At 43.3% G+C, this 27,278-nt stretch overlaps 1 protein-coding gene across 2 annotated transcripts; it reads right to left on the bottom strand.

The window, feature by feature from the left end:
• Positions 1-1,992: 1,992 nt before the first annotated feature.
• LOC147014197 (tripartite motif-containing protein 14-like) lies at positions 1,993-26,554 on the bottom strand. Of its 2 annotated transcripts, none has more exons than XM_085851958.1 (6): positions 25,988-26,554; positions 21,494-21,589; positions 17,652-17,885; positions 13,190-13,212; positions 8,884-9,041; positions 1,993-3,703 (listed from the first exon to the last, which is right to left on the bottom strand). In XM_085851958.1, the coding sequence occupies exons 1-6, from the start codon at positions 26,423-26,425 to the stop codon at positions 3,171-3,173; spliced, it is 1,482 nt and encodes a 493-aa protein (XP_085708084.1). In that variant the 5' UTR covers positions 26,426-26,554; the 3' UTR covers positions 1,993-3,170. The 2 variants fall into 2 exon arrangements, with proteins under 2 accessions (XP_085708084.1, XP_085708085.1); XM_085851959.1 differs by having other exon boundaries at positions 8,884-9,038.
• Positions 26,555-27,278: the final 724 nt, after the last annotated feature.

Genomic DNA, 27,278 nt, shown 5'->3' with positions numbered 1-27,278 from the left:
CCATCCCGCTTTCCTTAGTGACTGTGGCCAAAAGACGGGCTCTGGTGACCTGATCTGCATGGTTCAAAAGGCTGACAAAAGGCACTCTTTCCACCTCAACGTCCTATGCCTTTTGCCTCAGCTGGGACAGGCCTTCGGGTTTGCAAACACCGTAAGCTGTCAACTCCCCCGTTTGTGCCAAACCGCTTACGTGGGACAGAACGGCATCAACTAAAGGGTGGACTGCCAGCAATGAGGAGATGAAGTCAGGGAAAGTGATATCAATGGCCCTCCTGAAACCCAGGCCTCCCTACTTAAATGGGAACGTAGCTTGCATCCAAGCAGAATCTTTGAAAGCAACTTCACAGTTTTTGCTAAGGGTTTCACAAATGGTGTGGTCAAAAGCTCCTAGCTGTGCACCATTCAGGTAGGAGGGAGACACACGCAAGATATGCAGGAGCTTGGGCAGGGCAAAACAGTTTTTGAGCAGCACAAATGCTTCGTGTGCGTCAATTTGCTCCAGATGGCCTGCCATACAGATCAAGTCATCATGCTTCTTGATAATAGCTTTGGGCGAAGGCCTCGGGGAGATCGGAGCACCAAGAAGAGTACAGTCATTGATCAAAACAATCTTAATGTCAGGGAGCACTGCCTTAAATATGTCCTCAGTAAGTTGACAGTCATCAAGCGATGCATGGTTGAGGATGGTCAACTCGCACTTGCCACAATTGATCTCGAGGCCAATGTCGGTCAACCAGGCAATGACATTCTGGAGGTCAGCCAGCACTTTCGCAGGTTCATCCCCAAACGATGCATCATCGAGGTACCATATATTGAACTCTGACTGAATCCCCCTGGCTATTCCATCGATGCCCATCGAAAAAAAGACCTGGCCTGAAGAGGTCACCCTGTTGAATGCCAGTTACTGAATAAATGGTCCCGTTGGCATAGAAATAACTTGCTTGCTCCACTGCGAACTCATGCCTGTCTCGGCTTCTTTCTCAACAGTTATTTTTACATGTTGTGTACCCTGTACCAGGTCCTCACTGAGACATGCAAAACTAACTGAAAACATTGTTTTCTCTGTAGTCTGTATGCACCATAAGTATGTGTACATTCCTTTTGTGAGTTCCAAGATGGCTGTGCAAGAGCTTCACGGTTGTGTGTACGTTAATAGGCCGACCCTCCGTATCAAGTCAGTATATGAGAGATCAGTGCGGTTGACCAGAAATCGGACAGGTGATCAGTCCGGCGATCAGCCCAATTTCCATTTAATCGAGGTGACAGCGGCTCTGAACTATCCAGAATTGCTTCTTACTGAGGAAAATGTCACGATTTGTTGTCGTCACCTCAATGGTGCATGATTTCTCGGCACGTGCATCTGTATTGTAGAATCTCAAGGCAAAGGAAACATTAAGGTGTTCATGATCGTGGAATATAAGTTGGCTGTTAGATTTCAAGAAGGCAAACTTTGAGAAGTATGAGAAGAGAGGCTCTAGAGGAGGGAATGACATTGAACAGATTGAGGAATTTGGTTCTGTGAATATGCTCGAGAGAGAGAGAGTGTGGAAGTGGCCGAGCTGTGTCCAGCTGTCAAGAAATACAGTACACCAGCTGTAGAGAGCCACTGCAGGGCAGGAAGTTGTTGATGTTCAACGTATCAACAAGGTAGCAACAGTCTGAGCAGCACCATGGGAATTGCTGGCTGTCCAATCCCCTGCAACTCTCCACTTGGTTCTCAACTATCTGCCAGCTGTCCCAACTGCCTGTTTCTCGCCACCGCTAACTCGTGGGCTGTCTGGGCTTCTTTCTCAACTGCAAAAGACTCAAAACACTCGCTTTAATTCTTACTGCCACGCTCCAGTGGCATGCTTCTCCCAAAGCTTTAGTTCAAAATATCCTCTCTGGTGAGCAGGCTGGTGCAGTCAATTGCCAATCCGAACCGGCCATTAACTGCTGAATGAGACTACAGTTGTGTCCAGACAGCTTCCAGTAGATGAGTGAGCAGGATTAAAAGAGAAAAGAAAGAGGTAAAATTTATTACAATAATATAAGAAAAAAAACACTTGCTTGCTCTCGAAGTCATCCATACGAGTACAGGCAATAATGAATTATTTACATCTATAGTTGGAATAATGATAAGATATCAAAGCCATTGAAACAAACGATACACACAAAATTCCCATTGTGATAATAATTGAATGAAAAATTAGAAGCAACACAAAGGAGTATGTCATCAGGAATTTACATTGATTAGAGCAATTGGATAACCACATATGTTTACCTCCACCACCAAAGATGGATGGAGGTTATGTTTTCATCCCTGTCTGTTTGTCTGTCAGTGAGCAGGATATCTCAAAAAGTTGTGTATGGACTCGGACAAAATTTGCTGGAGAGGTTGGAAGTGTGACAAGGACAAATTGATTAGATGTCGGTGAAGATCCTTATCCGGATCCGGATACGAGAATTCTTTTTGTGATTCTTCACTTCAAAAGGTTGCGGATGGATTATGCCAAAACTCGGTGGATGTGCTGGTCAGGTGACAAGGACAAGCCGATTTGATTTTGGTTTTACTCTCGTTGACCCTGCCGAGCCCAACTCTCACTTTATTATTACCTCCACCACCGAAGGTGAAGGAGGTTGTGTTTTCACCCCTCTCTGTCTGCCTGTCTGTGTGCAGGATACCTCAAAAAGGTTGCGGACAGATCCGGATAAAATTTTGTGGACAGCATCGGTGTGTGACGAGGACGACCTCATTAGATTTTAGTGAAGATCCTGATCCGGATACTACAATTTTAAAAGTGATTCCTCACCATTGAGAGATGGGGCCAAAAGAGATATATAGCACAGTATTTCAAAAATGTATTGGGTCCAACTCAACATGTTCTCATGGATCAGGCATTACGTGGCGGAGGTATGCGCTCTACCTTCTAGTTGTAATTGTTCTGTCTCCGTTCTTTTTTCTCTGCACGTCCATGGTGTGATGGGAGATTGTTCCGTAAAACAGCAAATGCAAAATGCAAGCACTCTACTGCTCGGCTCACTCTTGTAATTGTATCGCAGTGAGAAGGCCGTTGTGGCAATTTAAGGTAGAGTTGCATCTGTCATTGAGAAAGTTGATTGGACCTCTGAGATGTCACCAAAGCCCCAGCTTGCAACATTCGTCATTATAAATGAGAGTAAAGCACAGACTACCATTGATAGTTATCTTGAAGTTTGGAGAATTGCAAACAATCATCCACGTGATACAATCCAAGTGCAGGGTAGAGTGGTGCATAGAATCTTGCTTGAAATGTGTGCAAAAGTGTCATGGTCTCGGCGATGTAACATTCCAGTCGGCCATCTTCATAATCCAGGTAGAGCCCAACCCGCTGACAACGTCTTGAAATGCTCAACCGGGTAAATTCCTTGCCGTGCAACGCACTGTACTGTGCGTTTCGTATTTCGACACACCAGGAATCGCAATTGTCTCCAAATTTGGATCTCCCATCAACAAACGAGTATGCCACACCAACACGGCACCAAGATGAGAAAATATCCACTTCCCAATAGTGGCGGCCAGAGGAAAACTTGTCCACGGCAAGAACTTGCTCTTGTACGGTGAACCTCTTCGAACATTCTTGGATGTTTTGTCGTCTCCTGTGATATTTTACTGCGCTTTTGCCAGAGTTGAACACAAAATGATCATAAGCTGTGTCTCCATCGATAGTAGGTACCCGACCATCTGTTAACAGAGCACAAATAACTTTCACTGCAAACAAAATCTTTATTGAAAGCAGAGAAGTGGCATCTTTTTCACAAAAAGTTCAGATTTTAAAGGAAAATCAAAATATGTGACCCACTGGAGCTTGCTAAAGGTAAACTAATCAACTACAGGAAGCAAAATAAAGATGAAGTCTCAGACATTATCACTTTGTCAGAGCAAGGGGACATGAAAGTCATTTTTATTCAAAGCAAATCGAGGAACATGGAAAAGCGAGGTGGCAGGAGGTAAACGGGCTATTAACTGACAGTGGAGCAGTGGGGGCACAGTTGGACACAATACACAGGGACATGAACAAACAGGAAAAGAGGGAAGAGAAAGGAGGGAAGGAAATGGTAACCTATGAATAAGAGGTTTCGTTTAGGTAGGGTTATTATGCCAGAAAATAATATGAATCAAGGATGGCATATGGGATTCCAGCACATGCTTGAAACCTTCAAGGTAAGGATGGAAATTGAAAGCCTCAGGAAGGCCAGGTCAGGTATGGGAGCATGCATCAGAGCAGTGCGTCGCCTCATCCACTTTCTGCCGGTACTCCAGAGGACTCCGCCTGGCCATCCCCCAGGCAGATACCTGGCCCATCCCCATCTCCTTGAGATACGGATCAAGCAGCGGCAAGCATGAGACATGTCGCCAGCCTGTTGCCCCCCCCCCCCTCACGAGGCTCCCTCGCTGAGAGAATCTGGTGAGCAGGATTAGCGTCAGGAAAATGAGCCACATGTCCATCCAGCCAGAGCTAGTGCTCATGGATTATACAGGTCACAAATCTCAACTGAGTCTCTCAGTAAATACTCGTTGAACACAAAGTCTGACCAGTGAAAGCGAAGGATTCTCCAAAGGAATTAAGTCTCCTTCTCAGATCCTTGGTCAGAATCCAACTCTCACATCCATAGAGCAAGACTGGAAGCACCAAGGACTTAACGACTCAGACTTTCATCCTCCTGCATAGATAGCGACAGCACCACACTCCATGGTCCAGTGAATCCATGACGCTCACGGCATGACCCAGATGTCTATGGACCTCGACTTCACAACATGCAGAGACATGAACATCACTGCAAAGATTGGTGAATTTCTCCGTGACTTCAACAACCTCGCCACAAACAGGTACAGACAAAACAGGAGCATCCAATATGTTATTGAAATCGTGGAACTTAGTCTTGACACAGGAGACCAGTAATCCCAGTGTCTCCAACTCCTCATTCAGCACATTGAGGGCCCTCATAAGGATGTCCAGTCTCTGCAAAGATGTCTGCATCATCTGCGAAATCAACGTCAGAGATCTTGACATTCCAAAACGATGCACCACAGCTGGATCGCTCCAAAATCCTCCACATAATCCAATCCACACAAGTGCTGAAAAGTGTGCGGGCAAGTACACACCCCTGACAAATTCCAGTAACAAATATAAATTAGTCAGATATGGAGCCACCACACCTCACAGCACTCTTAGTACCAGAGTAAAGTTCAGAAATCAGATTGATCAGTTTTGGTGGCACCCCATGAATACCAAAAATCCTCAGGATGGCATCCCGATTCAGAGACTCCAATGTTTTGCGGGGATCAACATAGGCTGTGATCAGCTCCTGCTGAAGGTCTCGCCTGCATTCAATGTGGGCCCGAATATGGTGATTGTGGATTCCATAACACTCACCAGCAACATCAAGGATGGCATTCTTGAAGGCATTTCTCAACTCTTCAGGGTCCCCTAAAACACCCAGATGACTTCGAACTCCACCCAACCGTAAGCGGTACTCCTCAGCTACCCTTTCATCCTTGAGCTTGCCAACATCCAGACTAGGTTGGGATGGTTCCATTCTCTTGGATTTGAGCCACAGCTTCAGAGTTGCTAAACAAGCCTGTTATCGGTATTGAGGAACTGAGCACTCCCGTGGAGACTTCAGTTTTGGAGAAACCTCCAGTGACCATCACAAAAACATGCTCAATCTCCTTTGCCACACCACCAGCATTGGAATAGCAAATCCAGCGATGAGGCTGTGGGTGCTGAAACAATGAACCAGCCACCCTAAGTCCATGACATCTTGTGAAGTCAAGGAACTTAGTGCTCTTCTGGTTTCTGGTTCCAGACCCATGGGGACAAACATATGTCTCAAAACCATCCCCATCAGTCCCAGTTGATGCATTGAAAACCCCAAGACTAGAAGAGTATCTCACCTGGGGCACTGATCAACGACCAACTCCAGTGCGGCATGGAATGCCTTCTTCACAGTGAGATCACTCACCTCAGTTGGAGCATACACAGACACCAGGGAAATGACACCCAGAGAGTGACAAATCCTCAGCCTTAGAATATGCTCATCGAGTGGTGTTACCTTGATTACCATTGGAATCAGCTTGTCAGACACAGCTACAGCAACTCCCTGGGAATGGTAACCATCAGAACAACCAGACCAGTCGTGGGTGTAGCCACCCACCATGTTCTCACCACTATCCCATCTCCAAAGCTAAGAAAGTGCTACAAAACTGATGTTCACATGGTGGAGATGACAGCAGAGACAAGTGATCATCCCCTCTTAGAATGAGGACATTCCAGGCACCCACCCAAAAGGACAGCCTCAGCTTGACCTGAGGAGACTGCCGTCTGGTGGTGACCAGCCAAACACCACTACAACCCAAACCAGAAGGGTTGCCCTGTGCTTTCCCTCCTATGATCAAAAAAATGGGGGTCCCAGAAGCTTTTCCCAGTTCTGTCATCCGGTGAGCTGCCCTGTGAAGGGCAGCGGCATCGGAGTGTATGTTGTGGAATGAAGCATTTCATGGTGGCCAGAGTACAAATACTGCCACCAACCCCCTATAAATCGTTAACCCCAACTGCAGGAGGATGTCAGTGGACACAGTTGGGCACCAGATATGGATTACCATTGGCTCACTCGGAGCTCCTCCACCCTTAGACAGTTTATTCGCCAACAATGGAACAGGTTAGTGCAGGTTTACATGGTACCTATAGCGAGTCACAGATCTGATATGGCCTGACCTGACACAGGAAAAGGGAAACAAGACGATTGAGATGTGCAGTCGTTTTGTATGTTTTGGGAGTTTAATTTTGTATACTGGATCTTGGGAGTTTAACTCCCAAGGGAGAGGAGATCTTGGGGGTCTTGTATACCGAGGCGGTTACTGGAAGAACATGTGCGTCCTGGAGATCAGGGGACAGTCAGTTGGCTGAGATAGCCGAGAGAGCTTGACTGGAGAAGAGGCGATTAAAAAAATAGAGAGGTAGGCCACTGACCTATCTGCAATGTGAGAGCAACAGACCTTAAATAATTAAGGCCTACAGGAAATTTGAGTCAAAATAGAGAAGAGGGGTAAAGAGCCATCCTTCATAACTTATCAACAACTGCTGAATAATATTTGCAGAGTTATTGCCAAAGTTTTTGGAAGGAAGTGGGAGAGGGAGGTCAAAACAGTTCTCATTCTCTCACCACATCCATTAAATATGATGGGTACCATCATTGCAAATGACAAAGACACCGTGTCCCTCTAGAAAGTAATTGAACATCTTGACGTTCAGATATGTTCACCTTTCTTTTTTTTTCCACTGGCACAGTGGTAGCCTGGTCTTGATACTGAACTGGCTGAGGTTCAGTTAAAGTAAGGCTGAAAACAACAGTACCATATTCGTGATTTGAATTCTCAGCTGCGAGAAACCAGGCAAACAACGCTCGACAGTTTCGGTTGCCAGTTGCCTGGGGAACCCTAAATTTGGCAACATTTTGTTCTCAAAGTTTTGTTCCGAGGACTCTTTTGAGGATCGTCACTGAGCCACAGACAGCCACCAACTGTAGTTTTTTGTCGTAATATTCCCAGGGATGGTTTTTTTTAAGATCTCCGTAAGGTTCTTCTTCATCATTCCCATTGCTCCTATAATTATAATCAGTTGCACAATTTTGGTGCTCTTCAGTTTCCAGGAGCTTATCACTTTATTTTGGAGGCCTTGGAATTTGGTCATTTTCTTGATTTCTGCATTGTTTAGTCCAAAATTGCTGGGAACAAAAGCTCAATTTGCAATGCCTTATTTTTTGTTGTACCTGAGTACTAAATCTGGTCACAATGCTTTGTTTTTTATGTTCACGCTCGATGGGATCATCGGTTCATACATGAGCGTTACTTTCTAATTTCAATGATCACTTTTGGTTCACGTTTCCTTGAGATTTCTGAAACTGGGATATTGAAGTTTTTGCCGATGTGCCAGTGGATTACTCGACATAATTTGTTGTGCTTTTGTGTGTACAGCTGTTCTGACATGAGTGTTTTTTTTACATCCCAATAGGAGGTGGATCGTTCTTTCTGTTTCTATCTTGCAGAACCTACATCTGGCTGATTGACTCAGTCCCGCAATTTTTTTGTTGTTGGTTCTAGAGATCCATTAACAAAAATAATTGGTTGCAGTTTCCGCACCACTTAGACGATATCTTCAAGTTTGCTCAGCCTAATTAGACCAAGACATGTGCACAATGCTGGGCTGTTTTGGGACTCCCAATCTGTACAGTAATGTGGCATTTAGACATGGATCTGACATGGGAGTCTTCAAAATGGTCAAATGTAGTGGTCGCTTTGACGTGATGCGTAGGACTAATACCCGGCGACCGGAGCGACCGATGACCATAACATTATTGTTGTTGAGTCAGGCGTCACTAAATTGTTGAGGACAGATACAAAAGAGACAGATAAATATGGGTTAATTCAAATATCTTCACTTGCAACAATAGGGGCCTATCCTCTGTAATGACAGGTGAAGAAAAATAACCCAGCCACAATATCTAAAAAAAGGATAAAGTGTGCAATTCCAGGCAAAGCATACCAAGAAAGAAAGAGGGGAAATGGATGTCTCTTTCACATCCCTAGATCAATGCCAAATTTAAAACCACTTAAAAGCAGAAAACCTTAAATCCAGTCATTTTGAAAGAAAAATAAGAAATACCTGCTTCCACCAATATTGCATAACACACATTGACAAACTGTCAAGCAATAGGTATGTTAAACATTGTCTTCACAAGGTTGGAGGTTGTAAATGTTATCTCTACTGGAAGGAAGAAAAAATTTACATTTGTAAAAACAATTTTCACAAGAACGCACTGCCGTAACATTATTTTGCCAAATAATAAGGAAGTTTAACTCACATTGACTCAACCAGAATGTCTGTTTGACCTTGTCTCCCCAGTAATTCTCGATCACGTTGTCAAAAAGATCGATGAGCTCTTTTCTACAAACTCCATTCTTCACTTCTGCGGGCAATTTCACTTTTTGATCTTGTGCCTGTATTGCTGCTTCCAGCCTGCTAAAAAAAAAAAAGTTGGATCAGCAAGCAGTATCTGAGTTCATCGCTCTATTCCATAATTTTTTCTACGTTTAAACATTAAAAACAAAAAAAATGAAAAAAAAAAAAGCATGCAGGGATGGAGTCCCGAAAAAAACAACCAAACAAGGAAGGAATGACACAACAATACAACACCAAAATCAATTTATAGATTCCCACCACGACATCCTTGACACGACATTGTTTTTTTGAGACAAGACAGTATTGTGGATGGGTACGCCTGCAGTTGACTAGCCAGCACAAGCACACTCCAACTTTTTTTACATGTCCCAGATAATTGTATCCATCTTTTCTTCCTGCTTCAAAATATTTTTCTCACTCCTCCATAAAGTCATTAACTGATTTTGCTTGCATTAGCTTTACGTGTACCAAACAGACAATTCCACCGATAGTCTCGTGGCTAAGGTGAATAATCGTGACACGCTGGATTAAAGCACCAAACTCCGTACGGTTATTGTACATAACCTACAAAAACATGAAGTTGATGCATTGCCTTTTGGCAGTGCATGCACAACAATTTTGTCCATTAAATACTTTGGCATCAAACTGAGGAGCATTAGGCTCGTTACTGGGGAACAAACAGTCCAGTAACTCTGATTTACAACTAGAAAGTCAGAGTTTACCATGCTATCCACAATTATTTTTGACACAATTACATACTTTTAGAGTAATTCTTGTTCTGAGGGATTTGATATACAAACATTTTAAGTTAACGGTCACATGAACATAATATTAGGCACTTTAATGGACATTCTAGGACAAATACAAGCAGCAAGATTGGCATTTCTATGTTTGGTGGCCATCTTGGATTTTGTGAGAAGGTCACCCAGGTCGGGCACCCCCCGGGGATACGTCTATATATGTTGTGTATAGTAACTACCAATTTTGGTGCTTTAATCCAGCATGTCATGATCACACTCAAAAATGGAGTTAAGCCGCGAGACGATGAACACCAGGAGTAAAAATAAAATAAAATGATGTCTCACCTCAATTATACATTATTTATTATATATTTTCAAGCTGTTCTCAAAGGTCCAATCCCACCTCCCACCCACCCCCCCACCACCCCCCAACATCATTTTTAAAAATCTACTTCCATCCAGGGGACAACAGAATAGTTCAGTAGTTCGCATGCCGTGTTGTATCCTTGATAAGGTTTTAATGCAGTGCCAATCTTGTGCTCTCTGCTGGGACTGCATCCTTCCAAAAGAATGCACAACCAGCTATCCCATCTGGATTTAGGCTGCAAAGGTTAAATATCCCATAGTATCTCCCAAAAAAAGGTAGGCTAGTGGGTGAAAATATCCTGGGCAATTTCCTGCCTCAAGTTCAAATTAGATGTGCAAGTCAATTATTAAAGTTATGTTATACACTTATGTTGATGTAATGGTAAGAACAGGGTTAAAAATGATAAAAGAAATTGGTAGATTAAATTAATTTGCCTAATTGTGTTCCAATTTGCCCATTATTACACACCGAAAAATCTCAAATTAGATGATATCCTGTATTTAATATGTTGACAACTAAAATGAATACTTCTAGCCATGTTTTGTACAAGTTTGGATCTTTTTCTTCTGATAACCATAACAACCCTTCAGACATATTCCAAAATAATATTCGTCATAATAATTGGGTCCTGGACTGGCAGAATGACAGAGGTATGTATACTCATCTCTGAGCATTCTAGCCTGGGTTTGAATCCTGAACCGAGCTATAAATTGTCATCCTTGCAACAATAGGGGATTCATCAATGTTCATCAATGTGTGCTGTCCCTCGGATGGACGTTAAACTGGTGTCCCATCGGCCGGCATTAGTTGGTTGATGTTGAAGATCCCTGGGTGTCCTTCACGAAGAATAGGTGAGCTATCGCCAACACCCTGAGCAAATTACAAATTACTGCCCCGACCTTCAAGAGGCACTGCATCTGTGGTGCAGCCACACTCCCAGAAATAATGCAACCAGCAGTCACAGGTTGCATACAAAGTTAAATTGGTGCCCGACACTGAAATTACTGCTCAAGTGGTTTTCTTCGAATTATTTTGAAAAAAAAATTTTTTCCTGAGCTACCAACTGCAACATTTCCCCTTAAAAAAAAGAACATCTCTGTCAACATTGTTTTTCCCATTCCTTTTTTTTTCTTCTTACACTTTCCGACACTATAAATCCGATATGCCTTGCCCATTCCCCCGAAGCATCCAAACGATCCTATTTTAGTGTTTTATAGTCCCCGCAATGAAGGGAATTTTTCAAAAGTTTAACAAACAAGGTATTGTCTGGCACATGAGGGCTATTTCTAGTTATTGAAAACTTATACGTATGCTTGTTAAGCATGATTACTTTCATTAATCTGACATTGTTTGTTGTTTTGGAATAGAAGCCAGATGTTTGTGACAACACAATTATGAATGTTGCGAAAATTGAACATGGAGTTGTTGGACACAAGTGGAGATGTCCCCAGGTCAGTGTGACAGGCAATGCAACTGACGGACAAACTGATCGACAGTTTGGGGCATTAATGGTGGAGGATTGTGACCTCATGGTGGCTGATCTATCCACAGAACGTACAATTCATCTCAGAAGAATTTTCACCATCATCCACAAATCGTTTGTCATGTCAAAAGTCTAAGCAAGATGGGTCCCCTGAAATCTCAGCACACATTGCTGGCATAACCTCATCAGATACTCAAAGATTTCAAAGTATTTGTAGCTGACATTATCACTCGGTCATGTTGTAGGAGACGTGTTTGTCGTGGGACTACAAGTGGACAGGTAACACCTGATGAGGAAAACCCCTACACTGCAAACCTACTCCAACTTCCCCAGTCTTCAGACTATGGACCCATCAGGCAGCTGAGAATGGCTACTCATCTGGTAACTGTTGATGAAACCTGGATTCACTACTGGTATTATGAAACCCAATTGGAAACTATTCAATGAAAGAACAAGGGTTGTCTGCCACCCAGTACATTTTAAAACCACAGCTGGCAAGATCATCGCCTCTATTCCATGGGATTTCTAAAAACCTTTATCGCTCCTCAGCAAAGGGGGAGCCAAGCCTCCATTGAGACCACTTCCCACTCAAGTGTATCTTACTGTACTTGAAGAAACAAACACCCATACTTTCAGCTCGGTTATTCACAAGACCTCTATTGGATCGTCATCTATCACATCGTTCTACTCCAAGATACACAAACTTGCTGCAGAATGTACAGAGGACGATCACTGGGTTAACTCTCGGCTGGGCTGATACCTACTCATACCCAGAGAGGCTGAGGTTGTTGAACTTCACAAGCCTTGAAGATCAGGAGGCTGAGAGGTGACTTCTTGGAAGTCTATAACCTGACGAATGGTTTGGTGAAAATAAATCCAGAGGATTTTTTTTGAGTAACACCTGGCGTCACAACCTGAAATCGAAGTAGTGACACAACAAACTGGATATCAGGAAGTACTACCTCCAAGTGGAGTCAGTGCCACATGAGTGAATGGCTTCAAAAATCAAAATGAATGGATTAAAAAAAATTTAATCACAAAAATTACAATGTTGTCCAGCAAGGCCAAATATGATTACAGTACAGTAGATCCAATTTTTACAGTGCATTTCAGAAGAAAGCATCGCTGCGGAAATATCACCATTTTAAATTGCCCACCGAAGGTGGGCTGAGATTGGCATTCCTGCCCAGAGGTTGGTTCTGAATCGCTTATTTGTCCCAGAGGACGGGAATGCCGCTGCTAGTTGAACCAATGCACATTATAAAGTAAGATGGAATTCATTTGGCTTTCCCAGTTTGGTATTGCCATCCATACCCAAGGCTCATGATACAACATGGATCTCAGTTGGAAATCCCATTTTAGGTGTTTATTTGCACTGTATTTATTTTCTTGCTATTCATTCAAATGTATCCAGATGTCTCATTATGCCCTTGTTCTGCATTTGCTTTGTAGATAGTTGTAAAATTAATTCAAAGAAAGAAAAGGGAAATAATGAGGCTCCACTGAGATGGTAAAGGGAAACAGCAAATACTGATTGGCCATGAGATGATGTTCTCTAAGCCTGAAGGCATGACGTTGATGATTTGTGAATTTTATATTTTATAAATTGGAATCTTACCTTGAGTGATGTTCCTTGTACTCCTGTAAATACAAGGTTTATTTTAATGGTGAAAAATAATTATTGTTTTATAAAACAAGTTTATGGCATAGTGTACTGAGATTTATTATTATCATCAAGTACATTTTGTAAATAGATAAGCATAGTCAGTGTTGAACAATATGAATTCAAGCCACGACATTAAGTATCAAGCTTGTTCAAACTATAGCTTCATCAAGAAAACAGTTCAACTGAGTGGTGAATCATGAATGAGGTTGCGTTCAAAATTAGATGTGTGCATTTCAAGATAACCAACCAGGCACATTAAATAAATATTATAGTAAATCAAAACTTTGTCCAAATTTATCAATAAATCTGTCATTTAAATTTAAAGAAATAGCTGAATTGTTATCACACTTTATATTGTGACTGTATTGCTTTATGCACGATTGGGGGGGGGGGCGAGGGGGGGAAGGGAAAGTGAACAAGCTTTTCAAAAATGGATGCAAGTTGCAATACAAGTCCAGGATAATAAAACAAAAAGTACAAATGAGGGACTGAGAACAAAACAGATAAGATAATAATTTTATATTGAGTGGTTTTTCAGACACCAGGATTTTGTCTCCATATGTATGGTTACGACTTTTAGAAAATGAAATTGTGATGTATAGACAGCAATCAATTAAGAATCAGTTGCAATATGAGCAAAGATTTGAATGATGAAAATACAGTTCAGATACAAACAGAAAAGAAGAATGTTCCATTTCACAAAGCAAACACATATGGGACCAGAAGGGCACTCGGTGGAGCACGTACCTCTGCTATGCAATGCCTGATCCACAAGAACATATTGGGTCCAATACATTTTTGAAATATCATGCTCTATAATCGTTATTGAGCCCTATCTCTCAAAGGTGAAGAATCACTTTAAAAATCAAATAATTCTCGGATCCAGATCCGGATCCGGACGTTCACGAAAATCGAATCAATTATTCCTTGTCGCACATGAAATGTGTCCACCAAGTTTCGTCTGAATCCGTCCACAACTTTATGAGATATCATGCTCCATATCATTTTTAGCCCAATCTCTCAATGGTGAAGAACCACTTAAAAGATTCTAGTAGTCGGATCCGGATCCTTTGTCTGGTTCCAGACCCAAGGGGTCCGGATCCGGATCCGGACCAAGTTTCATCCGAATCCGTCCACAACTTTTTGAGATATCTTGCTCACAGACAAACAAACCGACAGGCGTATCCTGGTACTGCACATAGATATTGTTGCGGATTCGCGCCCGCCGGCGTGCGGACGGCCACGTAACTCGAATCGCGGCACGTCGCCCACCGGACGGACAATCCAGTCGTGACCCTCTCGGACTAACGCCGGGAACCAGTCACGGGTGGACCTTTCGGTCTCACCGCGATCGAGCCAATCAGCCCCCGCGTGGGATAGGGTTGCTCGCCAAATTCGACCTACCTAAGTACCCACGCGGAGGGTAGACCGGGCGATCGCACCTCGCCGCAGGTCGACTTCGGACACGGGCCACTTAAGCGACCCGTTCCGTACTATCAGAATAACCGAGCGGTGTTATCGTCGACCTCGACGGTTCGATTAATTATCGGGCGTATTCAGCCCACTACCAACCCTTTACGTGAAGCAAGATGAGGATTCAATGGGGGAAATGACGAAGCGAAGCGGGAAACAGTTCAACACAAAAGCACATTTATTCGCGGCACACGGGAAGCACACATATACAATTCCACCAAAAGCACACAGAAAAGACACAATTCAATTTACACAAAAAGCAAATGTAAAAGCGAAGACAATGCAGAGCTAATACCGACTACCGAGCACACGGCAACACTTATACAATTCTACTTCACAGACGGCGCCGACAACACATACCCAAAACCAAGGAAAAGAATACCCTCAAGGATGAGGCGGGCCTGAGGCCGAGACCGGGTCGCGCCTACCCATCTGGTGATGAGACGCGGAGCGGCGATGGCGCCGCAACCCGCGGGCCTCGCGGACGGTGTCTGGTAGGGGGTGGGAAAGGGGCCCCCTTGGTCGCACTATCTCAGCGCGGGGGGAAACAGGAGGGGGTTGCTGATGCTCGGGGTATAGAGGATCTTTATTATCCCTGGTGTGCGTCTCCACCTCGGCCAGGTCGCGCTGTCGGCCTCCCTCGGGTGCAGCTCCCTGCACGACGCGAGCACCCCTCGTCTGGTGTCGCCGCCTTTCCACAGCTCCGTCCCCTCCGTTCCGCACACGACGAGCAGCTCCACCGCCCGCGAAGTCTTGACCCTCTGCTTCCGACTCTCCTACTCTCCGCCTCTCCGCCTCGGGACCCTCCGACTCTGGACTCTTCTTTGGACTCTCCCCTCTGGACTCTCCGACTCTCCACTCGACTCTCCGACTCTCCACTCTCCGCCTCTCCGCCTCGGGACTCTCCGACTCCCCACCCTGGACTCTCCGCCTCTCGCTCCCCATTGGCCCGAGAAAAAGTGGGCGTGAAGGCTTTTTGATCCACAAATTTGCATATATCGATCGTCCTGGAGGCGGGGCCTAATCGCCCCTCGCTCACCGATTGGACGGCAAAAAGTGGGCGTGTGTCGTTTTTGATCCGTTTTTGAAGCACAAAATCCGTGATTTTGTACCCGCTGTTCGACGCGCGCCCTGCACGAGTCCAACACCGGTACCCACAGGCGGCGCAAGAACGGTGGCGATGCGACGGCTGCGAGGTGTGATGTGAAGGTCGTGGCGGTTGTGGTGAAGCGGCGTTGTGGTTGGTGGTTGATGTTGTGGTTGTGGTGGTAATCATGGCGGTTGGTCCAAAATAAAGATAGTAAAAGAAAAACGGCTATCCTGAAGAGTCGCAGCACGCATAAATGACATGTATTCCCACTAGACAACGGGTTTGGGCCTAACTACACATGCACTTACCGAGATACCTCACCTAAGGGACCTGAATGGTGGTTTGCGAATTTGGTAACCACAACAATATAATAGTTATAAAGTTAATTTAAAGAAAGAAAAGGTAAATAATGAGGCTCTATTGAGATGTTAAAGGGAAACAGCAAATACTGATTGGTCATGAGTTGATGTTCTATAATCTATATGCTTGAATGTTCTTCATGCTTTAAGGCATGACGTTAATGATTTGTGCATTTTATGTTTCACACGCCCAACCTGTCCACCAAATTTTGGCTGAATCTGTCCACAACCTTTTGAGATATCCTGCTCACAGACTGAGAGAAGCATCTGGTGAGGGTGAAATATACTTGGAGGAATAGCCAATCAGTGCAATATGTACAATCAAGAGGACTAGCTAGACAGCTTGGAATCACAATGCTACACACCCACTCTTGGTTTGAATGAGGAGACAATCCAGGTAAAGGATTCCTGGGTAGAGGCTCCTCCCAGTCAGGTGTGTGTGTGCATGTGGACTCGTGTGAGTGGTCAGACAATGTGAGTGTTGTGGACACCGTGAGTAGGTTTCAGCAGGAAGTAAAAGGAGAAAAGCTTCCAGCCAGGGGAAAGATTGACGATTTCGTTAGGCAGGGGGATAGCCCCGCAGAAACGGAGAGTGCTCTCCCAGGCACAGAGGATGCTGTGCAGGAAAGGTGTGGGCTAGCTCAGGTATCTGCAGCAGCCCTGGGTTCAGCGGAGGTCTAAAAGGAAAGGAGGGAGCCGGTGTAGGCAATGCACCATTCCCAAGAGCCTTGGAGGGAGACCGTCTCACAAGTGACCTCAGCACAAGGTTACTTTGCAGACACACACTCGCCTCTGAGCCATCCAGCCTGGGTTTGAATCTCATCCCAGAAAAACTGTCATCCTGGTGTCTCGCAGGCAGGGCGAGGCATCAATACGTGTACCGACCCTCGTTTGGACGTTAAACTGGGCGTCCCTTCTGTCATCATTAGTTTGTGGATGTTAATGATCCCACAGTGTCTTTCCTGAAGACTAGGCACCCTGGCTAAATTCCAAATTCCTGACCTAACCTACAGAGGGTGTTACATCAGTGGCCCGGCCGTGCCCCAATGATGCAACTCGCAGCCATCTGTTGCACACGAAAGAAGACGACGACTTGCCAGACAGCTTCCCACAATAGAAATTTTGTCTCTCACCTAAAAGTGACAGAAGCAATCAAAACTCATCTCCTAATTTGTAAGGAGGTTTTTGTAATTGGGCAATTTTCATGACTATGAAATAGCAAGGACGCTGCCACGGGATTTAGTGAGAAACTTTCAAGGTTGCATTCATTGCTAAAAGTTTAATTTTCACTTCTAACTTCGAAAGTCATCATTGTGATCAAATGCAGTAATTTTTTTGGGTTATGATATTCATTTTGCATCCCATGAATTTGCTGCGTTTTCTTTTTTTCAGACAATGATATCACGTGCAGATATTCCAACACGCAACACTGCACACCGACGTCATAGTAAACACCTCATCAGGGTGTGACATGTGAAAAAGTCTCTCTTACCTGTAGAAATATCACTGCATTCTGTTTATGAAGTGCTTTCTGCAAATCAGTCTCAATTTCAAGAATGTTTCTCTGCTTTTCTTGCAGATCCCGTTTCTGCTTGTCCAGCATAGCATCCGAGTCGTTTTTCTGCCGCCATATATTCTCCAAAGATTGATTCACGAATTGTAAAATCACATTGTTTAACTTGCTTTGTTTCACCTTGATCTCTTCTATGAATTTTTCTGTCAATACCTGGGGAAAGAAAAAAAAAAAAACATTCTATAAAATGATAAGCAGATTAGAGCAATTATTACATCGTGTAGGTAAACAGCTGGAAAGGAGTTAAGAGGGAGAAAGCAGGTGAGGTGAGGGTATTGGGGAGAGTGGAAGGTGAGGAGGGGAGCAAGAGGCTGGCTCAGGTGGGTTGAAGAGGGATCCAACAGGTAAGAAGGTCAAGATTAAAAATAAAACAGGGAATTACAATGCGACACCATCAAAAGGTGGCACTTTGCAATGATCACATGGACTTTCACGAACAAATGACCTAAACACCAATCCTATGAACAAGCATCATTTATGTCTCAGTGACTTCATCAACATGACAGAAATGATAGCTGAGGAACACCATGAATGCAAGGGTGATACAAACACAAACGTCTACCTTGGCAGAAATGAAAAAAGCAAATATAGAAATGAAAAGTACAAAGAGAAAGAAGGAGGAAAGCAAGAAAAATGAAAGAACAAAAAGAACAAGGCAGAAATAAGAAAGATGGGTTGAGTTGTTGGTTAATGTAACATGGTCACGTGACAGCGGCTGTACACCGGCTGTCTTTACTCCTCTCTGAGACTTTGCCTCTCATCAGTCGTTTGCAGGACAGACGACAGTTTACGAACACAGAAGCTCGTCCTTCAGACTGCACCTCAACACTCTGGTCTTTCTCTACTCTCCCCGTGTGTCTCAACACCCCTGCTTTATATAGCCACCCCAACCCCGCACCACGCACCTGACCTCTCCCCTTGTCACACGAGGGTCACACATGTGCCTTCGTGGTGACAAAGTAGCACAACGTGTTGTTACCATCTCATGTGAACGTGTGAGGGACTTGCACACATGCATTCACCAATATGTGGGTGAGGTGGGAAATGGCAATGGGGAAAGATTAAGCAGGCTAGTCACAGAGGTAAAACTAGGACACTCGGTGGAGCGCGTACCTCCACCACGTAATGCCTGATCCACGAGAACATATCGGGCCCAATACATTTTTGAAATATCATGCTATACACCATTATATCGTTTTTGGCCCTCTCTCTCAATGGTGAAGAATCACTTTCAAAATTAAATAATTCTCATATCCAGATCCGGATTCGGATCTTCACAAAAATCTAAACAATTCGTCCTTGTCACACACCCAACCTGTCCATGCCCTGTCTCTCAATGGTGAAGATTTCACTTAAAAAAAATTATCGGATCTGGATCCGAATCTTCACCAAAATTGAATCAATTCTTCCACGTCACACACCCGTGTCCACCAAGTTTCATCCGGATCCGTCCCTAACTTTTTGAGATAACGGTGCGGCTGCTACATAACATAATGGTGTAGCTGCTACATAACATAACGGTGTGGCTGCTACATAACATAACGGTGTGGCTGCAACATAACATAACGGTGTGGCTGCTACATAACATAACGGTGTGGCTGCTACAGGGAAAACAAACACACAAACAAACAGACACACAGAATGACACACACAACTGACCAACATAATTACCGAAATCCAAAGGATTCTGGTAATTAACAAACAGACAAACTGACAGAAAGTGGTGAAAACATGACCTCCTTCACCTTCAGTGGTGGAGGTAATAGTAAAAAAAATAGCTCCGCAAAGCGGGCGTAACCCCTCAGCCCCTTGACGCAAACCAATTTCTAGATGGTGGCCATATTGAAAATCGCAGTGCGCTCATTTTCGAAAGGAACCTCCCTCTACTCAACCCCAACACACCCTGCAAAAATGGATTTTCATCGGACAAGGCGTTCTCCTCGAAATCAAAGGAAACCAAAAGTTGACAGACGGACGGACGCCCGCCCGGACAACGCCTATGACGACAATACCCCTTAGCCAATTTGGGCTGAGGGGTAAAAAGAGAGACATTAAGGAGGGGGGAAGGGGTCGAACCATTACACCACTGAGTCAGCTTCAGGTTATGAAAGGTTTTTCTTCATCTGTTTGATAAATCTGCGACATCTACTGCATAATATGTGGATGCTCATCAATAGCCACATCCCATTATCCTCGAGATGATACGTCATTAAATTTTCGAGACGAAACTACACTGGCACAAATAGTTAATCCACAAAAACAAAACCACGTGATATTTTACATTCACACGATAACAAAAAGGGGAGCTGGTTTTACTAGGATGGCTTTATTTGTTTGTTTTTACTAAACCGCTCGTACTATCGGCATGGAAACTCTGCCAGAGAGCAAACAGGAATTGACACCAGAGAGGAATGTGCACCATGTGTTCATTATTCCATCTATCTGTATAAAACACATTGTGTGTTTGTGTGTTTGTCTGTCCCCCTTCATAAGGAACATTTAAGAATGGTTTTCAAGGACAATCTTTTAACACAACTGTGTGTTCACTACGGTCTATTTTTCAGGATTAAAAAAAGACTCTAAAAACATTTTTCATAAAGGAGTAATTACATCTTTTCAATTGGAAATGTAGACGGTGACTTGCGAACCGAGCCTCAATGTTGGTGTGCAGAAGTGTTTAAAAAATAACAGTAAATACAAGGCACGGTGAGGTGAAATTCCCTGCACATGATGTGCAACGCGCACAGAGTAAAACGAGTGTTCATTTACATACGTGCGATGTCTATAAAAATTAAGAAGATATAAGCACACCTGACGCTAGGCCGAGGCTTCAGGCTTTGGCGCGCTCATGAGGCCGTCGCATCGAAATGAAAGGTCCCAGAAAATTAAATAAAATAGGGTAACATTTGTACATGTAGTGTTTTAAAATAATGCTTCTTCTTGCTACAAATCTTCATATCTTCCAGGGTCTGAATATTTTGAATAAAATCATTCCAACCCGTCATTTTTGACGGGCTTTTACACCAATAGCAGAAGAATAACTGAAGATCAAAGCAAAAAAACTTAAACCCAAAGCCAGCCTCAGAGCTGGAATAAAGAGGTAAATATTGAAGCAATCTTACTTGGCTTGATTGACTGTGATAGTCCAGCAAAAAATAAATAAAAAAGGAAGTATGCCAAGTATTTTGTAGGTGTCACATAATGCAAGCACAATAGTTTTAGATGCACTTATCCCCGGCGTAACCCCCTCCACCGCCCTTCCCTCATTCCCCTGTGTGTACGTCATACATGGATCAATGATCTCCTTCAGAGAAACTCTTGAAGAACATATTCATTATAATATTTTTTTCATCTTTATGAACAGGTGGGACACCGAGTTGAATGTCCATCCGATGGATGGGACACACATTGATGCCTTGCCTGCGAAACAACAGTTTATAGCTGCGTCGACATTTGAACCCAGGTTAGACAGCCCAGGGAATTAGAGGAGAGTGTGCATACCAATAAGCGATCCTGCCAGTCCACATATTTGGCTGTCACATTGATGACAGATAAATGGGAATAAATGACGTCATAATGCAAACAATCAAATTTTCATTGTATCACGTAACTTTGCTCTCGTGACGATATTCCTAATAATAATTCTGTAACGACAAAGACAAATATACCACGTTGACGTACTCGCTGTCATGAAGAATCAATGTATCCTCAGACCTGTCTGACGAGATATTCTGTTCCAAGCACGCAGCGATGGCTCTTACCTGCTGCTTCATGCTGGTCTCTTCGATCTGTTGCAGAGAAGAAACAATGTGCTTTGTCTTCAACGCCACATTCTGAACTTTTGAGCCAAGAGAAGCCTGATAAGCCAGACAGAATTAGGGTACAGCCAAGCTATGCCAATACATATACAAGTAAATATCTGTTTTTAAAAGGAAAATGGTGCATCCAACCAAAAAGGTTGTACCCTGTATATATATATATATATATATGTATATATATATATATATATATATATATATATATATATATATATATATATATATATATATATATATATATATATATATATATATGAAGAAAGAAAGATATATTTTTTTTCTGAAAAACGATAACCCACCCACATATCTCACCTATGAATGGACGAGATAACCAATCAGCTCTCACCTCATCAATTAAACCGAGGTGGTTTGGATTATCTATCTATAATTCCAGCAATCTCTGTGTGTCTGTCTGTCTGTCTGTCTGTCCGCAACCGCAGTTTCTCGACGACCGCCGGTCCGATCGGATTGAAACTTGCCAGGAATATTGCCGGGGACCCGCGGATGTGCCTTTTCGTGGTTTGATATTGATCGGACAAGCGGTTCCCAAGTTACGGCCATTTATCTATCGACCAATGACAAGACATGGTGCTATGACGTCACGAATGACATCACAATTAATGTTTTTTTTTCACAATTGACGGTCCGATCTGATTGAAACTTGCCAGGAATATTGCTGGGGACCCGCGGATGTGCCTTTTCAAGGTTTGATATTAATGTCTGTGTGTCTTAATATTAATATTAATGTCTGTGTGTTTGATAAGGGGGGAGAGAGGGGAGCATCACAATTCAAGAGAGGAGGGGCGAGAGAGGAGGAGCGAGAGAGGGGGCGAGAGAGGAGGGCGAAAGGGGGGGCTGGAGAGAGGGGCATCACAATTCTTCTTCTTCTTCGTTTGATATGACGTCACAATTTACAGAGGAGTATGTGCCTTTTCAAGGTTTGATATTAATGTCTGTGTGTCTTAATATTAATATTAATGCCTGTGTGTTTGATAGGGGGGGGAGAGAGGAGGGAGAGAGAGGGGGCGTCACAATTCAAGAGAGGGGGAGAGAGGAGGTGCGAGAGAGGGGGCGAGAGGGGAGGAGAGTTATATAGATTATCTATCTATAATTATAGATAGGCGAGAGAGAGGGGCGTCACAATTCAAGAGAGGGGGAGAGAGGAGGGGCAAGAGAGGGGGTGGGAGAGGGGGCGAGAGAGGAGGCCAAAATTTGGGGGGGGGCGAGAGAGAGGGGGCATCACAATTCTTCTTCTTTTGAAATGACGTCAATTTACAGAGGGGCGAGAGAGAGAGAGAGAGAGAGAGAGAGAGAGAGAGAGAGAGAGAGAGAGAGAGAGAGAGAGAGAGAGAGAGAGAGAGAGAGAGAGAGAGAGAGAGAGAGAGAGAGCAAGAGAGAGAGAGAGAGAGAGAGAGAGAGAGAGAGAGAGAGAGACAGAGAGAGAGAGAGAGGGGGTTTGATATGAGACGTCATATGAGAGAGGGGGTTTGCTATCATTTGATTTGATTCAATTGATTTGATTTGATTTGATATCGTTCTTCTTCATCCATTTCAGCTGTGTCCCAGGTTTCCCAAGTTCTGGCCATTTATGATACGGTTGGTCCGATCTAATTGAAACAATGCCTCAATCCAGTCGTCGTTTACACGTTCGGGCACGCGAGAGCGAAGGAACGGCCTGTGTGGTTGTTGTTTTTGGCACGCGGTTTGAAAGTTTTTTATCTTGCCAAAACGAAGTTTTGCAAGATATGTTAGTCAGCTTGTATGGTTTTTGTTTGTTTGTCTGTAATCGCGTATAAAAAATTCTGCAGAGCACAGTTATCATTGGAAATTTTTGTAACTTCGCATATCAGAGGCCTATAGAGGTCCCTTTCAGTGCACAAAATTTTGAAGGTCAAGGTCAAAGGTCAAGGTCACTTTGTCGCAAATCAGGGGAGTCGACGAAACCCTTATTTTTTTGAGTAATTTTGATCGGATCGTCTTCAAACTTCATGGGAATATAGTTCATGGTCTGGCGCTCAGCTGATTAATTTTTGGTGGCGATTGGCCTTGACCTTCATGGTTAACGCCGGAGGTCAAACATATTTGACCCCAAGGTCAAATTTTCAAGTTTTAGGAACCATATCGTGTAGTACCTCAAATTGAACACCTCGATGAGTGCTTTCTGGATATGTCAAGCTTGAGAAATTATGACGTCATTTGGTGACGTTATGAGGCAAACGCATATTTTCATGGTTACTCTAGAATGATTCTCATCGGAATCTCTCGTAGGCAGATATTCCTCAAGGAGTCGCTCCTGGTGGATAGCAGCACTGTTCACCTCAGTGTGACCTTAAAGAAGTCACACCTGGTCACCTTTTGGCAAGATATGGGTCACCCTGCGGGTGACATTGGTTTTTTTGGGGGGGTTTTTTGCACCTACGGGCCCGCACCAGTATAAATAAGTAGAACACATCGTTTCTTCTCGAAGAAGAAACATTGTTTCTGCATGTTCTAATAAATAAATCATTGAAAAGTTTGCAGCTCAAGTAATTTTTCATGTAAATATGGAAAAAGTTATAAAATAAGGGGCAGAAGAGATGCTTGTTACCATTTCCAAGGATCCAATTTGAACATTGTCTTGTGTCACGTGACCCGCAGTGAGGAGACCAAGTCTGCACCGGCCTTCTTTAATTTAAGGATATTTCCGTTCACAAAAAATTTTCCATCGGTGTTGTGACCTTTCCTGGGATATTGGCTTTGTGTCAAATTTCAGCGTTCTAGCCCATTTAGAAGGTATTAAACATTTATATCAATGAGTGAGTAAGTCAGTGCTTAGAAAGACATTGGTATATTACATATACACTGCATACCATTCCACAGCCATTGCTTAAAGTGAAAGGAAAGCTGGGCATTATATATATATATATATATATATATATATATATATATATATATATATATATATATATATATATATATATATATATACAGTGCTGGATTAACCATTAGGCAGACAAGGCATGTGCCTCAGGGCCAGCCAAAAATTCGGGCCACAAAAATTTAGGCAACTTTTTTTTTTTTTTTAACATACAATTCTTATTGGTCTAGTAATATATCGCATTATCGGCTATGATAAACTCGTAAATTTTCGTTATTAACTGTGCGAATGGCATTTGTACGATTACTACTCGTCTCGTGCTATGGATCTTTCTCTCGATCTATCACATTATAATTATGATTGTGTTTATCCCTACATTGGGCGACAGTCTGTCTCAGCAAATCAGAAGAGCGGTGACATTACGGCTTTAGAAAATGAGGTCATTGGGAATTCGGGATTGTCCATCGTCTGATATAATCATAATATTCATATTGATTGTGTCATTTTTTAATATGGACAAGCAATTTTCGTCAAATTTTTTATTTATTTTAAACAAATTATTTCTAATTTCTGTCCCTGCGAGGGTAATTATATTTAAATATTTAAAATATTAACATTAAATATTTGTATTAAATATTTTGTTCTTGAATCAGTTCATCTTTTGTCTGGGATCCATTTCCATGAGCCCGAGATCTAATTTAAATCTTTCAGGCCATTCTCTAAAACAGTGGTTCCCAAACTTTTTTGTCCATGACCCAAAATTTGAAATCACATTTGCGTCGCAACCCAAATGATACTGGTACCTAGTGTACCTATGATAAAAATTGTCAGAGAAAATGCTTTTGACATGAAACCCCCCTCAAAAACTGAGATTTTTTGAGAGTTCAAGTTTGGGTCACGACCCTGGGTTTGGGAACCCCTGCTCTAAAATTTCAAAATGTGCCTTAGGGCCAGCCGAGGCTTAATCCGGCACTGTATATATATCTATATATATATATATATATATATATATATATATATATATATATATATATATATATATATATATATATATATATATATACATATACATATATATATAAATATATATATATATATATATATATACATATACATATATATATATATATATATATATATATATATATATATATATATATATATTGTGAGTGAGGTTGGGGATTTGGGTTTGGGAGGTGGAGACGGGGGTGGGGGAAAAATTATGTTATGTTCTTGGGTGCTAGACACCCTCAGTACACCACTGGTCGGGGCATCTTATCAGGGTGACAGAGATAACGTTGAACATTTAAAGTCCACCAACAACCAGTGCTGGCTCCAGAAGGGTCCTCCAGCTCAACGTCCTGCCCATGGATGGCACACATTTTGATGTCTCGTTATTCATGTGAAATAGCAGTGAAAAGCTCGGTCGAGATTCAAACCCAGGCTTAGACTTTCGAGCCTCGTGGCGCAGAGCTGAAAGCTATCCTACCAGCCCAGTGTTAATTTACGATGCTCCAAATAGGTAGTCTCAATCTGTAAAAGGTCTCGGCCTAATTATGATGATCGAATTGTTAAAATACCTTGAGTTGAGCTTGAGCTTCCTCCAGGGTGACGACTTTGTGAGAAGAGTGATATCCCTGAGTATTGCAGACCATGCACATCAAGCTGTCATCTCGCATGCAGTACAGCTCGAGGGGCTTCCCATGCACAATGCAACGACAATGGATCGTAGGTTCTGTCAGTAGGTGTCCCTTCCCACTGTGGACCTTCAAATGCAACTCACAGTATAGCCTTTGGCAGGGCACGCAGCGCTTGGTCGCTGCGCTGCCGCAAACTCCGCAATGATCAAAGTCTCCTTCGCGGAGCTGGAGACGACCCATCAACGCGACCACCTGCGACTCTTTTCCACGCTGCTCATACTCGGCCGATTTTGAGTGATTAGGTAACCACGTGTCCTTTTCGCCACATTTCACGTTACAGGTAGCCCTGCTGCAACAGGTGTGGCTAGGTACCAACATATCGCGTATTCTCGCTTGGTCACTGAACGTTTTTTAAATTTTTAAACGAGTTGATATTTATTGAACTTTTCGCTAAAATCGCAGATGTGAAGCAAACAGGATAACGACAGTCAATGGTGCTTCTGAATTTACTTGCTGCAAGTGGCTAAATTGGTGTTGATCGTGACGTGTCACAGTACTCAGCCAATCGCAGATCAGAGTGGACACAACCGTGACGACACGGTGCACCTTTCCGAGAACTCATGTTGGTAGTTCCTTGTGTGGAACGAAATCTGGTGACCGCCCCTCTGGAATGCAAAACGTCATGAAAAAATTTCGCATAAATTACAAAGATGCTTCCAAGTTCTTCTGAGTCAGGTGTTTCTGAGCCCCTTTCTTCTAAGCCAGGTGCTTCTAAGTCAGGTGCTTCTAAGTCAGGTGCTTCTGAGCCCCTTTCTTCTGAGCCAGGTGCTTATAAGCCAGGTGCTTCGAAGTCAGGTGCTTCTGAGCCAGATGTTTCTGAGCCCCTTGCTTCTGAGCCAGGTGCTTCTGACCCACTTGCTTCTGAGCCAGGTGCTTCTGAGTCCCTTACTTCTGAGCACTGAGCCCCCTTGCACTTTTCATTACATTACATACACTGAGTCCCTTACTTCTGAGCCAAGTGCTTCTGACCCACCTGCTTCTGAGACAGGTTCTACTGAGTCCCTTACTTCTGAGCCCCCTTGCTTCTGAGCCCCCCTATCTTCTGAGCCCCCTTGCTTCTGAGTCCTTTTTCCGTGATAAATCATGTTTGCATGAGAGAATAATAGTACGAGATTGTATCTACTTTGGGGGGAACCACGATTTATACTCCACCATCTCCATTTCAACACAC

The sequence above is a fragment of the Eptatretus burgeri genome, chromosome 13 (genome assembly GCF_056783735.1).
Source record: "Eptatretus burgeri isolate ZD-2024b chromosome 13, Ebu_testis_v1, whole genome shotgun sequence".
NCBI lineage: Eukaryota > Metazoa > Chordata > Myxini > Myxiniformes > Myxinidae > Eptatretus > Eptatretus burgeri.
The sequence above is the reverse complement of the archived record's forward strand: the minus strand, read 5'-3'. Positions and strand labels throughout refer to the sequence as shown.

Coding starts and splice junctions, on each gene's coding strand:
- LOC147014197 (XM_085851958.1), bottom strand. CDS start 26,425: ATGTTGGTACCTAGCCACACCTGTTGCAGCAGGGCTACCTGTAACGTG. Junction 21,590..25,987: donor AAGCTCAAGCTCAACTCAAG/GTATTTTAACAA, acceptor CTGGCTTATCAG/GCTTCTCTTGGCTCAAAAGT. Junction 3,704..8,883: donor GACATTCTGGTTGAGTCAAT/GTGAGTTAAACT, acceptor CTCTGTTAACAG/ATGGTCGGGTACCTACTATC.